At 33.3% G+C, this 18,055-nt stretch overlaps 1 protein-coding gene across 1 annotated transcript in view; it reads right to left on the minus strand.

Annotated features, from left to right (window-relative positions):
- LOC143239586 (nephrin-like) overlaps positions 1-18,055 on the minus strand; it is a 111,704-nt gene that overhangs the window by 47,454 nt on the left and 46,195 nt on the right. Inside the window, exons 2-3 of the mRNA XM_076480788.1 lie at positions 7,302-7,423; positions 5,430-5,768 (exon numbers count right to left, since the gene is read on the minus strand). Coding sequence (XP_076336903.1) covers positions 5,430-5,768; positions 7,302-7,398 — 436 coding nt within the window. The 5' untranslated portion in view covers positions 7,399-7,423. The remainder of the gene's footprint in view (positions 1-5,429; positions 5,769-7,301; positions 7,424-18,055) is intronic.

Below are 18,055 nucleotides of genomic sequence, written 5' to 3' on the forward strand. Positions count from 1 at the left end.
ATCAAATATATGGCAATAGATAAATACAAAACCTAGACATTTTTATGCCATTTATTAGAAAAAAGGAAATTATAGTATTCCCAGCACATCGGCATTTTATGATAATAATTATTATTATATATAAATAATCCAAATGTAATGTTTCCGTGAGCGATTTTGTTTTTCAGAAGTAATTATCCAATTGCTCAATCACCATCATAACTTTCGTCTGCAATACATAACGACAATAAATGGATTTTGTTAAAAAGGATATTTAAAGCCAAGTAAAAATGACCGGTTAATTGGTATAATAAATTTCATATTGATGAATAAGTTAGTTATTTCAGGATTTTTTTATCGAGCTTTAGCTTAATTCATAAAACATATATTCATTTACAGGAAACGTAAAACACTTGCATTGCTGGATACGAGTCATGAATGTACCCCAAAACACGGTATTAGCGTAAACGACATTAAGCCAAACGTTCATTAAAAAAAATATTTCGGCTAGAATAATTGATTACTTTAAAATACAGTAGAGTAATACAAAATACCTTATTGGTGACAAGGAAATGAAGTCATGTATATCATTAAGCACCACGTGGAAGGTGCTTTGTTGGCAAAAAGTAGACCATAGCTAATCTAGACTCTCGTAATAGGGTTGGTTACAATGTTTTGCGGCCAGGTGGTTAAGGCACTCGACTGGCAATCAGATGGTCGCGGGTTCGAATCCCCGCCACACCAAAACATACTCCCCTTTTCAACTCTGGGGGCGTTATAATGTTACGGTCAATTCCACTATGCATTAGTAAAAAAGTAGCCCAAGTGTTGGCGGTGGGTGTTGATGATTAGCTGTCTTACATTGCTAAATTAGGGACGGCTACCGCAGAAACCATTTGTGTAGCTTTGCGCGAAATTCAAACCAAACGACGTTTTGTGCTGCAGCGTTACAAGTTTCTCACTCAAAATGTAATAAGTACGTCAGTTGTTATGAAAGGCAGCAGGAATAAATGTTCCATATTGCCCCCCAAAATATAAGAAAAGAACAAAACTGATAAATTCCGTGAAGAGAAAGAATTGGGACCCATGTGTCAACACATAGATCTGTATTGATCATAGTGTTTAAAGTAATATATTTTATAATAGCAATAAAAGGGGCTTCAGAACACATGTTGTTGTTAAAAATTCACAGTAAATAGAAATATTCAGCTGATAAAAACAGAATAAGCCTACACATTTTTCCTTTTATTTTTTTGTGTAGTCAAAATCGATCAACTATTGTAAAATGGCACTTTTTATGACTATTAATCAATTTTAATTTATATAATACAGTGTTCATCGTTGAGTATTCTACTATCATTCAAATATTTATACAAGTTTTCTTGAATTTTATCACGTTCCTCGAACCTTATAAATTATTCTCATTGATTTAATCTAGTATTGTTGCATTATATAATATCAAGCTGAGAATAGGAAGCTAAAATAGACTGCTGTCGAAAGTATACACACACACACACACATATATACACACGTCGAAAAGTTAGCCAGATAAAGAGAAAAGGATAAATAGATAATGGATAACCATGAGTTTATCAATAAAGAGCGTATAGTGGTAACTTTTAAGTCTAATAATTGCCGATTATGGTAACAGATATAAAAATAAGTTTTGTCAAATTTACTGAACTACTTGACGTAAAAAATTATTTAAAGTTCTGGATTCAACTGTTATAATCAACAGTATAACGAACATTTGTATATAGATATGATTTGTTTTAATATATTATTTTAAGACAAGCGGACTGTGTGCTGTTAGTTTATTCTTGAAATTTATCGCTAACAAATCACAGACTCCTACAGTAAGGAATCGCGGTCTTACAAAACTTGACAGCCTACTAATATGTATAAGAATGCTAAATGTGAATATTGATGATAAATATACTGATATGAACTTAAATACAGTCATATGACAAGTTATTTATAAAGTATTACAGTACATTAGACATCAAAGTAATCAGGGTTGTATTAATAATTACTTGCAATGTAATAGTAGTTAATGATATTGCTATTTCATGTACTCGTAATCATACATACATCAAGTAATTGTAATTGATTGAATTACTGATGTAATCACCCATATCTTCTTGTCTGGTTTTAGTCGTGACAGATACACATACATTTTGCTTATATCTGCTCTAAAAAACACTATCAAACTGTTGAACTTGTTTAGTCCCGCTAGTACATGGAATATTCACCTCTGTCATTACCAAATCGGTGTGTGGGGGGATATGAACAAAATAAACAGAAAAAACAAACCAACGGAAATATTTTCTATTAACAATGGTTTGGTTTTGGAATTTCGCACAAAGCTACTCGAGGGCTATCGGTGCTAGCCGTCCCTAATTTAGTACTGTAAAACTAGAGGGAAGGTAACTAGTCATCACCACCCACCGCCAACTCTTGGGTTACTCTTTCACCAACGAATAGTGGGATTGACCGTCACATTATACACCCCCCACGGCTGGGAGGGCGAGCATGTTTAGCACGACGCGGGCGCGAACCCGCGACGCTGGGATTACGAGTCGCACACCTTACGCGCTTGACCATGCCGGACCTTTTATTAACAAAGAAAATCTGTAAACATTCAGTTAACCTGGCCACGGGGAGGTTTACTGCCAACCATACAGATCTAGGTACTTTACCTACTATTGCCTTTGGCTAAAATTATTGCAGCTACAGAAAGAAGTTTAGTCATTGTTTTATGAATAAGCTTACCATAATTAGTAAATCAAGCACAATGAACTATAAATAAAGTACGCATGCCTATAGATTATAATTTTTGACCCAAATGTTTTGCTATGCACAAACAAACTGAATTCACGATTAAGAAAGTAGAGGTTATATATACATATATATGTCATTCCACTTATTTTTTTTCACTTTAATGTATGTAATTCTCCATGACTGTAATAAGTAGAATATGCATGATGATTAATGCCATTTCACTAGGAAAATTATCATTATAAAATAATTAAATTCTAGATTTTCCCTAATCTATTTCAAATATACTAATCAAAAAAAGAAACGCAAAAAGCAAAATTTGAGACATATTGTTAACAACTTTATTCCGAGTAGTTCTGTATGACATGTGTGAAACTTTGCACATTCACTGCTGAACATCCAAAGTCTGCAAAGGCGAAGTCCACGCTCACTAGGTGAAGTTTAACGTCACTTAACGTCAATAACGAGTATGCCCCCCGTGAGCATCAATAACTGCTTGGCATCTCCTGCCCATGGAAGCGATGAGATGACGAATCACATACTGTGGAATGGCTGTCCACTCAGCCTGCAAAGCTGCTGCAAGCTGAGGTAGAGTCTGCGGTTGAGGTTGTCGCAGTCGCAGACGTCGGTCCAACTCGTACCAAAGATGTTCGATGGGGTTTAAATCTGGTGATCTGGAGGGCCAGGGAAGAACGTTGATGTTGTAGTGTCTCAAGAAGACAGTGGTGAGTCGGGCTGTGTGAGGACAGGCGTTGTCATGTTGAAAAACGTCGTTGACGTTCACCATGATGAGTTGCACATGGGGCCAAAGAATCTCGTCAACGTATCGACGGTCCGATCGGAAATCCTACGCAGCCCTGGTATGGTTGAGGCAGTAGACGTCGCAGTGGTTGTCCTATCCCGAAGGTGACGTAACCGGATGTTGCAATCTTGTGCGGGCGTGGCCACACGAGGTCTGCCAGATCGTGGACGGTCACGAGTTGATCCATGTTGTTGGTGACGATTTCATAGCCTTGTGATGGTGCTTGGGTGGACATTCACAGCCCTGCAACATCTGATCGAGATTCGCCTGCTGACAAGCGACAAATGGCGTTGTTGTGTTGTGCTTCAGTCAGTCTTGGCGTAACTGTATTGCGTGTTGGTGGCTTAACACTGAGCTATGGAAACCGAGAACCCGTCACTTTTATAGGGATTTTGCACATGTTGCACTTGCAGAACATGCAGATCTCTCAAACAAATTTATTGGACACGAATGTGTTTTGGCGAAAAATCCGATGTTTTCCTCCGTTTTCAAAGTGCACAACTTTTATTGTCATTTTGGTCTGACAATCAGTGCCTTAACACGTGTAACATCACATACTCTGAGCTTGTAACGTTATTACATATATTTCTCTATAAAATAACAAAAATATCCCTTTTGCGTTTCTTTTTTTGCAGAGTATATTATCGAATATATCATCTTTTATTCAAATATTTTCTTAATAGTCTGATTGTCGCACTATATATTATCTCCATTACATTTTATCATTTTTTGACTTCTTTCTATAAAGAGTATCTTTAGGTATCTACGTTTTATTAATGGTGACCTTTACAGTCAATGTGAGTATTTATTCTAGATGTGGTAATGCTACAGAAAAATAAATGTTTTTTCATTAAAAACTTGAATTAATATTTTAGAACAGTTTCATTATTAGCATATTTCCTATCAGTTGCGTGATGAATTAACTGAAATCACTTCTAATGTTTACGCTACTGAAAGAACAAATAATACCTCTTAAGCGGTTCTTAAAATTCATAAAAAAAATGTTCTCACTTTTTAATATTTGTTTTCAGCTAAGTAAAGTGAATTCCACACGAAAAATTTAATCATAATCTCCTATTTTCTTTTTTTTCGTAAACATAAGATATATCTGGTAAGGAATCATCTGGGGGGAAGAACAAAAGATTTAGGTTTCAAAGCAAAAATAGTTTCTATATGCATATCTCCTATGGAAACATTGTTGTACGTTTTTTTGCATTTAAGTCGATGATTTCCATAAAATCACTCTTCTTTAAAATTAAAGAGTCTTTAATGAATAATAAAGCTTCTTTAAAATTAGATATTGCAGTTATTAGCAACTTGTAAATCAGATTAGATCACCAAGCAAAATAGATTGGAAAAAATATTAAAATACGTTTATTTAAAGGATAGATTAATTAGGAATTCTATTGGAACATATTAGAATACGTGGCTCAACGTTCATTTTTCCCGTTAAAGGACTGACTGAAGAACGGCCCGGCATAGCCAGGTGAGTTAAGGCGTTTGATTCGTAATCTTACGGTCGCGGGTTCGAATCCCTGCCGTCGCACCAAACATGCTCGTCCTTTCAGCTGTTTGGCGTTATAATGATACGGTCAATCCCACTATTCGTTGGTAAAAGAGTAGCTCAAAAGTTGGCGGTGGATGGTGATGAGTAGCTGCCTTCCCTCTAGTTTTATACTGCTAAAGTAGGGACGGCTAGCTCAGATAGCCCTTGAGTAGCTTTGCGCGAAATTAAAAAGAAAACAAACTAAATGAAGAAAGGAGGTTTGATGTAATATCGGTGTAGATGTATTTGATTTAGAAAATTAAGCTAGGGAGATCTGAAATGAGAAAAAAACGAGAAAGATTCTAATTATATTTTTTTACTTACCAACTACGTTCAATTTTGCTTCCTGATACATTGTTCTTGACCACCGGAAGTCTACTCGACATTTATACATGCCAGCATCCTTTTCACGTACAGGATCAATTTTCAACAACGGTGGATGCTCGGAAATATCAAAGTGAGCACGTGGTCGAAGCTCATCTCCTACAATGTGTATGGCATTTTGCAGTGTTCCCTTTCTGACATCTAACGTGTAAATAGGAACCTCAGATTCCCCTTTATACCACATAATCAAGGATATCGCTTCTTTAAATCTAGGTATAGTTGCATTGCAAGGAATGGTGGCACGTCCGCCTTGAATTGCCGTAAATTCACCGCCAAATTCTGTAAAGATGTAGTTACAGCTATCACATTGTAAAAACGTGAGATAATTTTTAGTTGTATCGTATTTAGCCTAGTCTTTGAAATGTAAAACAATTTTTTTTTCAATGGGATATAATGTAAAACTTTTCTGTATACCAATGCGTAAAATTATTATGAAACATATTGATTTTGTCAGGTACAGTTAACTGAAAGAAAGATAAAGCTTTGTGTTTCACATATGTTGATTGAATTTTATGAAGCTGGTTTAATACTTATTCTGAAGTGTCGGTCTTTCCTCAGGCTCTTTTCGTGCGCTTGAGAATAATATGTGGAAGGTGTGCAAGCGTCTCCTGATATTTGAGCGCTATTAGAATAATAAGCACACATAACAGCCAGCGTCAAACGATACGATGCACATAATATTTAATATTACTGTCCAGATGTGGTAATGTGAGCTACGTTCGTCGATGATAATGAAAGAGTGTAGAAATGAATAAGAAACAACGATAGTCATGGTGGTGAGCACCGAGAATTCATTTACCAGTCTATCTTATATTACATCGTAAAGTTATGCAACTCGTAAATAATGTTTGAAATTCAGTTTTAGAGGATCTTAGAGAAAACGTGTCATATTTTAATATAGTTTTTTTACATCTCAGTAAAAAACATTTATGACATGTTCCTCGTTTATAACTTTTTACTTGTTTATGTAGAGTTAAATGCTACAGAAGATACAAATGTTTACGTTGATTTGATTTCTTTAAAAATTTAATGTTAATAAACAAGAAAATAAGAGTATATTTATAGCTGGGAGGACAGATGCTATAGATTAAGATTTAATGTATATCTCAGACCTAGCTACAGTTTAGATAAAATCTGGAACTTAAAACATTAAGTTTCGCATCGTATCTCAGTTAAGTGATTTCGATCATTTATATTTTTACCCATAAAACTAATATCTCTAACGAGCGTAGACCCCTCAGGTAAAAATCTGAGCATCCATGCAGAAACTCTAAGTATATATATATATATATGTAGCATTTCCAAATATTCACTTCCCTGCTAAAAGAACTAGGTTTGATGAGCGAAATAAAGTAATGTTTACAACTAAGGCACTTCTTAACAAACCTTTTATTTATTTTTCTTTAAATGAGCGGCCTGCTGTATCCACCTAAGGGAATCAAACTACTAGTTTTAGCGTTGTAAATCTGAAGATTTTCCGCTGTCCCATCGTGGGACATCTTTAAATGTAAATACGTAAAGTTTAAAGGTAAAAAGAACTTAATAGTAAATTATATATATTAATAATGAATGAAAAATTCGTAATACTATCTCAATATTTTTCAGTTATGATTCATAAATTGTAATATAAAATATCAAACAGTAACATAAAATTAATACAAACAAATAGGGATCGAGAAACCTAAGCTACTCCTAGTTATGTGGAACGTTTTACAATTATTATGTTCATTGTTGATCATATGTGCATAGAAGTTACTAGTTATATTATTTTCTGTGTCAACTATAATTACTCTTATTAAAAATAAGCCCTACCTTCTTTACAACATGTGGATAGAGCACCTGGTAATCCACAAATAAGTGATGCCATAGCAATGAATATTATTTGATATTTACCCATCAGTAAGGTCATTAAAATACGCTTCCTTGTAACCAGCCTAAAGGAGAAAAAATAATATTCATCATCAAAATTATAAGCATTATAACAAAGCCAAATGAAAATTAAATAATATTATCTTTATTAAAATAATAAAAAGAACAGAAGTATTATGTAAAGGGAAGACTTTCTAAGTAAAAACAAAAGGGTAAACGTAATTGTAAAGTACGCAACTACTCTTAAGAGAATAATTTATATCAAACACGCACAAACAATATTTTTCCTCTTTCATATTCGCTTAAAATAGCACATGAAAAAACAAATGTGATAATTTTAACTGATGTTCTAATGAGCGAAGTCATTACATATTATAATAATGTTCATATATATGCATCTGCATTTATAAATATGCACGTTTTAAAAATTTACGACTTATGAGATTGCCCAAAAGTAGTTTTAAAGTTAGTATAATACTATAATATGAGAAACTCACTTCACATAAAAATGTAATCCTATATTTCTTAATTTCTTAAAATATTTATACTTATAAATACACACACACACACACATATATGTCAAGGAACAGAGAATCAACATGAAAATAGCATTGTTCAAGGCACAACGATATCTCTAAGACTAATTAATGAGTGTTGATTGTGGTTTGTCTCATTTAGGTTATTTAACAATATTTCTGTGTAGGATGAACATAGTTGTTTTAGGCTGCATGTCTTAACGTACTTCCTTAGGTACACTTGGATGTATTAATACCTGACTGAGCAACTACTTACTTTCTTTGGTTTATTGATTGTGACATTAATGTTATTTCTTATATTTTTAAATTGATAGAAATTTTGTAACATAACTAATAGAAGTAGTCTTGTATTATTTTATTTTTTATGATTTTAAATACTTATCCTTACGGTCCACAAAGAAAACTTCAAATAGCAATACAAAAAAAGTTGTATCGATTTGGGGAACTAAATCCTTTAGTCAAGATAAAATCATATGAAAGTAATGAGGTAGCACAGATGTTTAATACATTATATTAATATGATTTTGGAGTGCCTTGTCACGTTGTTTCAGTCGTGATCTATCCAACATACATACATCTTAAGAACAACCTAGTGGTGTAGATTCCATTGCAAAAGGCCCAGTAATAAAGGGTGTCATACAGTTATAATAATTCTCTTACTTGCTTTTCATATGCTGTTTTAGTGTACTAGAATGTCGGTTTACAATCCCTTTTTCAACAGTCGGCACGCACAAAAGTCCATAGATAATCCGGTGTCTAGTGACTTGACCATTAAGTTCTCGTTTCACTCTTCAACTGCTTGTGGTATGTGACGATTAACGAGATCCGCGATGACAAAAAACCCACTTGAAGTAAAAATGTATCTCAGTACGTCTGGTATAGTATTAACACTTTTAATAATAAGGCAGAGAACAACGTTTCGACGTTGGTCATCTTCAGGTTAACAAAGAAAGCGAAACGGTATTTCTGCTTTATTAATAAAAGTGTTAATACCAGATCAGCCGTACTGAGATACAAATTGACGAAATCCTTCTTGGTTATACTCTGTATATGCTGTTGCGAAAGGCACATGGACAGTTTGGGCCAATGACTTTTGACTGCTACAAAACTCTGTTTAAAACGTGTTGCATGTCTCTTCCTAGATGGTCCTGGTGCTCCAAGTTGTATTTGTTTATTTTCCTTTCTTTTCTTTCAAATTCGATTAAGTACAAGGATATCCTAGTCTTAGAAATGTTTAATCTTCATCTGAAAGTATGTTTATGATCTGAGTGCATGGACACCAGCGTCAAAAAATAATTTCAAGTACCTTTCTCAAAATCGATCACTTTTCGGTAGCATCATACTACTTGCACCAAGTTGGACAATAACAAAATATATGTTTTATACATGCAATTAAAGAACCGCATTTTGTGGTTTAATGGAGTAATTTAGGTCAAGTAGATGAAATAATTTTGAATCAATAATAATTTTGTTTTCGAATGTTCAAAAATTCATTGATTGAGGAAAGTCTTCTGGCCTTTAATTATTATACTATAGATGGTAAGTATACAATATACTTATTATTTGTTGTCACATGAATTTGTGGCTAATATTTTTAATATTAGAAAAATATTTGAAAAATAAGCATTATGATCATTGAAGATGATGATGAAAAGCTATTTGTAAAAGTTCCGATAACTGCAAACCTTTAGCCAAAGCTAAGCCAATAAACTTTAGCGTTCTAACTTCTATAAGCTGTATGTTTGTTTCTTTTTTGTATTAGTAAATAACGTATAACGAAATTCCTTACACTATATATTTAGTTACGTACGTAGAGGCACATGCCACTCAGAACGTTCAGACCCCATTACGTTTTACATACACGTATATCTCCACAAAGAGAAAAAGTAGTAACAATTACTGACATCTAGAAGAAAAATATTTTATTATTACTACAAAATACTAGAACAAAACTGGTGTGAGTAAGTATTAACACCACAACCATCTGTATACGTATTAATACCAAATTTGATGCAAATATTTGGTTTACTAAAATTGTCTATGGAAGCATATTATGATAATACAAGAACTTTAATAATAGAAAGCAAAACGTTGACCTTTGCTTTGCCTACTATAATGCATTTGAAACTATTCGATGCGTTGGAAACTGGAACTTGTAAAACGTTTATTTCAAACTTGTTAATACTATCAAGCTACAAAATCAATTCATTGTTCACTCAAATATGAAAATCGGAACCTTGGGTACAATCAGTTTGTGCCACTGGAAAATCATTAAGTTATGAGCTTAAGTGCATTGATTATTGTTTGACATCTGCTGTCTATGGACGCGATCAATCTATTCATGAATGCCACTGAAATGTCATTTTTTTTGTTTTGGAGTGTCAGAAGCAACTGGTATACCTTTACTTGTGACTAATGCTAATACATACTGCACACTGCTTGCATACTGCATCTGGATATCATTCCAGATGTGCTCTATAAAACTAAAACCAAGTGATGTTATTTATTAATCAAGAACATATATTCGTTGTTTCACAGAAACTCCACGTAGGCACGAGCATTTTTGTTCTAACATTTTCCATCTGGAAAATGCCACAATGAGTTTTGACTAAGAGTTGCATGTGTAGAACTAAGATTTGGTTATAATAATGCTGTCCTGTAAGGTTAACAGCTACTTGTACCTGGTCTAAACGTAGATTGTGAGTGAATTGAGCCCATGATATCATGTTGCCTCCTCCAAATCTGCTCCCAGCATATGAAGAGTTGACCACATTAATCCCATGATGATAAAACTGAATGCAGCTGTTAGTAACACTTCGTCACAGAAAAATTCGATTCATGTCTAAAAAGTATGATTTCAAGCGCACCTAAGACACTTCATATGTGTCAACACTGTAATCTCAGACAACTGGTTCAATCTTGCAAAATAACTGCCGTCTAATCTGAGCAGATATGTTGAATAAATCATTTGCTACTACAGAGTGAACGAAGCAAGCTGCTCTCGCAGACGTTGGAGTCGGATTTACTGATACCACGTAAGAATAGTTGTGTATGGTCTTACACTGCGTCGACAGTAACTACAGACTCGTGCTATTAAAAACTGGTTCGATAACTTTGAAATTATATTTTTACTGTCATTAAAATGACTGGAAAGTATTGAGATTGAGTCACCAGCCTTCTAGTAGCTCTATTCAATTCCATTTGGTTATCTTCAGCATAATAAATATGTGGCAGCATACATATGAATAAGAATTTATTTTTTATTCAACACTATATCAATTGGTCATGCATGAAGTTTCGTCGGAAAACTTCTTACGCAAAACATTAATCTATCTTTTATCGATTACCTCCATTTACACAGTCAGATAGAAAAGGATGTAGAAATATTTTACTGTCAACTGAACCCGAACTACTTATAACTTTGATATTATTGCTAATTTAATTTGTTTGTCTTTTTAATTGTGCGCATAGCTACGCAAGGGTTATATGCAAACTCTTGCAATTTCACGAGACATTGCATCTATACTATTTCCTGCCCAAGAAATACAGCTAACCCATTTTCGTATTCATTGGTTGCAAACATATTTGTGTAGAGAATAAGTTAGCATAGTAAAATTAATTGCAATTAAATCTCTAAAAAGCTCGTTAATTATTGTTTGTTGAATATCTCAGATAGATGTAGCTTCGCCATTGCGTCTTCATATGATTCTTGTATTGTACTTTAGCGTATAGCTCCCAAAGGGTTATCTTATTTGTTCACCGCGGGGAGTCGAAGCCCAACATTTAGCTCGTACGTCCGTAATCTTACTACTAACCTAAATGAGTAAGGAAAGAGAGAGAGAGAGAATCATATGTTCAGCTGAAAATAACTTATTATTTGTATTGCTGAAAACAAGTTAGAAACATTTTAATAACTTTTGTTAGTTTTCAGTTAAGCACAAAGATAAACAATAAGCTATTTGAGTTATGTTCATCACAGGTATCGAAACCCGTTTTTTTAGCGTTAAAAATATTTTAGTATGTTTATTTTCATTCGAACAATTATGGGACGATAGTGGCCCAGTAGTTAGTTTGTTATATTACGGTTTCAAGGTTTCATAATTCTAATCTCATTACCAAAATTAAAGAAAACGCTCCCTGCACTTTGACGTTGTGGGTGCATTATAATGGGGACTGTCAAACCCCAATATCGATGTGAATTTAACATCTTGACGATTAATGGGGTTGACTAGCTGGCGTCCCTGTTGTCTATCACTTCATAATTAAAAACAGATAGCGAAAACAGTATTCGAAATCCTATACGCAGAATTCCATAACAAATTGACCATTTATAACACTTTTTGCAACGTCAGTTAGTAGATTAAGTAACAAGTGATATATACTTGTGATTGTCACAAACAAATGTAGTGAGAAAGTTGTGGTACGTTTTTGCTAAAAAAGGTATTAAATAAAGAAAAGTAAAGGGTGCTGTAAATCCACCATTATCAAATAACTCCAAACTATTTAACTGAAAATATCCAGTTTTGCCTCATTAATTTAGTCTACTGCCCAGACGTATAGAGACAATATACTGTCTAAAAGTAAAAAAAAGACAACAAATGAAATGATCGAACAAAAGAATAAACAGCTGCACCTGAACTACTTAAAAAAATCTACTAAGAGTGTTTGAAACAATCTTCTTAATTACATTATGAAATAAATGGTTTATTGCTCTGTTAAAGTAGAAAACATATATTATGTTGACTCTCTCTCTGCAAAGTAAGATAACTATACCACATTGTGCTTCGTGCTATTTTAATATCTATTTTGTTTACGTTTGGAAGTACCTTCGACCCTTGTCAATTACCCTTGTATGTTATAACGTTCAACAAAATGTAAGAGTAAATGAAAATATGAAATTCACAAAATGTATATGTCTTTTTATTTGTGGCAATGCACTATTTATAGCATTATTAAGGACTAGGTTTAATATAAACTCTTTTATGTTATTTTAAAGAAGTATTTCAAAATGCAGTGTCTCTTATGTGTCAACAGTAAGTTCAGTTACTCACAATGCTAAAATCCGGTGTTCAATTCCCCGCGGTGGATACATCACACAGCTCACTGTGACTTTGATGTGAAGCTAACAAAGTAACACACAGTTGCTGAAATTGTGAGAAAAATTTTGGAAGATTTACATGCTTTTCAAGACATAACCAGAACATTGATGAAACTTTGTAGAATATTATTTTTTTTCGTTCTGATCGCTGAAACAGTTCGAAAGTCTAACAGTGCATATATATATAGAGGAATGAATTTCAGAAATAAGCTAGTCCATTTGCCACTGCACCTCAATAGAATAGTGGTAAGTATTTGGATTTAAAACGACAAAATTAGTGGGTCGATTTCCCATCGGTGGAACCAACAGGTATTACAATATAGTTAAATCTCTCAGTGGCACAGCAGTACATCTGCGGATTTACAAGGCTAGGAACCTAATTTCGATACTCATGGTGGATAGAGAATAGATAGCCCATTGTGTAGCTATGTGCTTGATTAGAAACAAACAAACCTTTACCACTGTGAATTATAAGGTTCTTATTTTATGTCCTATCGCCGAAAAAATTCACGCTCTTTTCTGCAACCTTGGACGTCGTGCAAGAATGATGAGGAACTTCTATTATTTCGTAACGTAACAGTAGCCCAACTGTTGATGATGTGTGCTGTTGTTTAAGCTATTTTATCTCGTCTCTTATTTGAGAATTAAGTATAGCTAAACACAGAAAACTTGTGTAGTTTTGCGCAAAAGTTCTACAAACTAACAATTTTGGCCTTAAGGCCACACAAGATATATACCATGGCTGATTCTTTCTGCATGCACTAAAGAGGAATATCAATAAATATGAATTCATGCGACGCATAGAGCATAGAGCATTAATAGGTTATCTGTTTTTTTATTAAGCATACAGCTATAAAATGGGTTATCTGTGTAACACCTAGCATGAATATCAAAACTCGGTTATGCATTATAAGCCTCTCACTTAAAACTGAACCACAGGGAAGATCAATATTAACACAAAATTGTTAATTTACCTTTAGCATGTATATAATTGAGACTGGTTGATTTTTATTAAACGTTTTACCGTTTTAGTGGTATATATATTACGCATTACACATGAAATTTATAAGTAATCTAATACTGAAAGACCATATTTTAAGGAATATAAACTAATAACGAGCCGAATATCATTCATCACGATAACAGTCTCAAATAAGCATGGAATAAGTTTCACAAGATGGTGAAAACCTTTTATTTTTCGATTGTCAATAAATTGGTGGAACGTGATGAGGAATTTTACTCCAAACACGCACAATTTGACATCTGGTGACTGTGTAAGTAACAGAACTGAAATCATTATCGTGTGGTTCGAATCAATTTTGAACAACTTAAGTGTGGTAACGTTTTGCATTATTTATAGTTTTGAACCATTATTTGTCTATCACGATGGAAATGTATCGTTGTCGGTGGGACGAGATCGGTTAAAGTGTTTAGGTACATTCTTGTTTAAGTATTTGGAACCAATCCTTGTCATAAGAATGATGTCTCGTGTTATTGCACTATTTTCATTAGTTTGTAGTACAATACGAGTATATTTAATAAAGTGTGTCACGACCCATTAGACCTCATTACGTAAACCTGCTTCTTTATTGTTGGCATCATGTTTTTTATGTGTGTCTAAAATAACCAGACTGTTGACTTTCATATGATAATATTGTATCATGTCTTATTGTTTATTTGTTTTGGATTTCGCGCAAAGCTACACGAGAGCTATCTGCGCTAGCCGTCCCTAATATAGCAGTGTAAGACTAGAGGAAAGGTAGCTAGTCATCACCACCCACCGCCAACTCTTGGGCTACTCTTTTACCAACGAATAGTGGGATTGACCGTCACATTATAACGCTCTCACAGCTAAAAGAGCGAGCATGTTTGGTGTGACGGGGAATTGAACAGGCGCCCTCTTGTATATAGTAGGCTCTTTATGTTCTTCAAGCATGTTAATAATGTCTCCATGATCTGTATCAGCGATATCGGGTATTTTCAGTACCATATAATATATGCAGCCCTTTGTAGTTGCTATTTTAATAGATTTTAGCATCAGACGTCTTTGAATAACCGTCAAAGACATATTGTTTAATAAAGTTCTAAATATCTTGTAGACTAGTCATTATATGCGTCGGTGAATTTGTGTATGAGAGGTGTTAAACATTATAATTTATACAGGGCAATTCTCCGATTTATTTTTTTACATACGTTACCTTTCACGATTTCAAATAGCTGGGAATTTTTATTTTCATTTATAAGTTAATTGAATGTCAATATGTATCACATTTATGATATTTGCCAACACCATCGATATACACAATTTTATTCCTTAACGCAAAAATATTTTAATATGCAAACAAAGGTATAATTTATTATAATTGTCATTAAAAATAGGTATTACAAATAATGATTTGTATCCAAAATTTATAAACTCACAAACAGTATTCGGTTTTCTATCTGGTCTGCAACTGAATATTTTATCGGTGGTTTAGGTCTACGATGAGCGAATTAATTCTGAGTTAATATTTTTACACTTCGCTTAAGCTAGCTTACTGTGTATCATTGGCTGGCTTCACGCCGCTTATAAGATGTCTGTTTACAGGCGAATATTTAATGTCCTCGTAGAAACAATAACGTCCGAAGTTAATTCACTGAAATAAACGTTATGTAATGTTAGAAGTCTGTAAATGTTCCTGGTCAAACATCTGTGGTTTTCCGATTAATAATATTTTATCACAATTATAGCTTCCAAGGTTTATAGCATACTGATTGTTGCAAAGCAACAATATCATACTGCCTCTTGGCTCGTTAATATATAAACTTTAGACTAATTTCTGGAATGTTCAGTCAGCAACAATGTGAAACATATGTTGATGATTTTTACACTCAATAATATTCTACAAATTTAGATAATAGGCGGAACTTGCGCAGTATACATTTAAGAATATAAGTTACATGCATTTATATACATATATTAAACTGAAATAAATATATATATCAAAATAATATAAAATCCACTAGAGATGACAAAAGATGATCTCAATAAATTAGTTTGTTAATATATGTTGGAATTACTGTGAAATTCAACTTACTGTATAAAAAAAATTCTATTTACATTCAATTCGTTTTACATTCTGCTACACGAAGTGACCGAAGTTTTAAAATTATCTTGTAGTAGCTACATTTAAGAAAATTCAATTGCAATGCAAAAACAATTGTAATTGTTTTGCTCTCTGGCGCGAAGCAACTAAAACTACAAAATTACCTTATAGTTAATTTGGGATTTAATAATTAAAAATTATATAACATAAACTGGAGTGATTATATTTTCCTTTAATGATTGAAAAGATATATTATCTGTGACTGAAAAGCCAGATAGATAAAAATAGAACACAAGTGATTAAGCTAGAGCAAGCAAGTTATTGTCTGCAAGAAACCTATTTACAGAGTGAGACAACATACAGCGTAGGGAGACATCTTCTACCTGTTTTAAGAGGTCATTAATAATGCTATTCTGATATTTAAACTAAAATTGGCAGCAGATGAGGGTTTTCACCTCAAGCCACACCTAAACTTCCATTAACTGTATGCTGCTGATTGTGAGAAAGTAATTTATCTTAAAGAAATGATTTAAAAAAGAGTAAAAAAAAGTTACTAAAATCAGGTTGCTTATAAGAAAAGCCCACCCTTCAGCTTTGACACTTGAGTCTCTATACATATAAAAATCCGTGTAAAAAACGAGTAGAGTCTTAGAATATAAGGCCATAATTACTAGTAGACAACATAGCTTATTATGATCTTATTTAATTCTTTACTATTAAAATAAGTGGAAAGTTTTGTAAGCATCAAAAGGCACGTGTTGAAAGTATGAAAGTTAACTTATTGGTACGGTTAAAATGAAGCCTTGAAATAATTATTAGCATCTTATGCACCCTGTTTTATATTATATTAAAGTACTTGTGATACAATTAATAAATATTCTAGCACATAGTTCAAAATTTTGTAATTATGTTATTAACTTATTAGACTTTTTTTTCGAAATTCGTGTGTTTCTGTTATATTCATAACAGAGTATGTTAATATTTTATTATTATTATTAAGCCTACCAGTGGCGCAGCGGTATGTATGCACAATTACAACGCTATCTAGAAACAAGATTTCAAAACTCGTGGTCGGCCCTTTGTGTATCTTTATGCTTAACTACAAACAAACAAATTTGTTATTAATTCGAAATACAAATATCAAACTCACGTTACGCTAGAAGCTTAGAAAAAGAACGTTACTTTTATTAGTGTGAGCCACACTTTTTGTTTTCTTTTGTCCCCTGAGAGAACGTGACAAAACTAACAAACTGACAGCAAATTGAAGTAAATAACAAGCATCCTAAACAGCAGCATCCAACAAAAACTACATAAAACTGTACATAAGAACGCTGCGCATGTACAAGTGTTATCTGATACATGCCGGAACCAAAAGTTACAATGACAAATAATAAATGTGACAGATACTTATTGTTATACTAATTTAGTCTAGTAAGTTATCTTTCAAAACTATATTAAGGTTGACAAAAACGTAAAACTTTTGCATATATAATCCAGCCTTTAGGACATGTGCATGCAGAAGTAGTAAGCCTAAAATCCATCGATACAAAGATGTTACCACATAACTGTGGGAAGACAGAGTTATTCACGCATCATCACTGGATGTGATCGAAATATTCTGACAAAATAAATCCACCGATACATTTGTAAAACAGAACAGAATGTCAAATCTATTAGGCAGACAGATATTAGATAGACATAAATTAGCCACACCAAGTAAACAGTGTAAACGTGTATTTCTGAGCCATGTAATCTGGAAATGGTACTAGGCAATCGGTGCTGTAACCATTATGGGTATCGAAACCCGATTTTAAGCGTGATTAACATTTAGAATTACTTCTGAGCCAGTGGGAAAAGAAGGAACTTCTGGACGCTGAAGGTCAGTCAACTAGTTCGACAAATGTTACTAAAAATAATATATAAAACTGTACCAGAAGGTATTATAAGATCGAGATCTTATGAAATAAAGTAGCTTGT

Source organism: Tachypleus tridentatus, chromosome 13, assembly GCF_004210375.1.
Source record: "Tachypleus tridentatus isolate NWPU-2018 chromosome 13, ASM421037v1, whole genome shotgun sequence".
Taxonomy (NCBI): domain Eukaryota; kingdom Metazoa; phylum Arthropoda; class Merostomata; order Xiphosura; family Limulidae; genus Tachypleus; species Tachypleus tridentatus.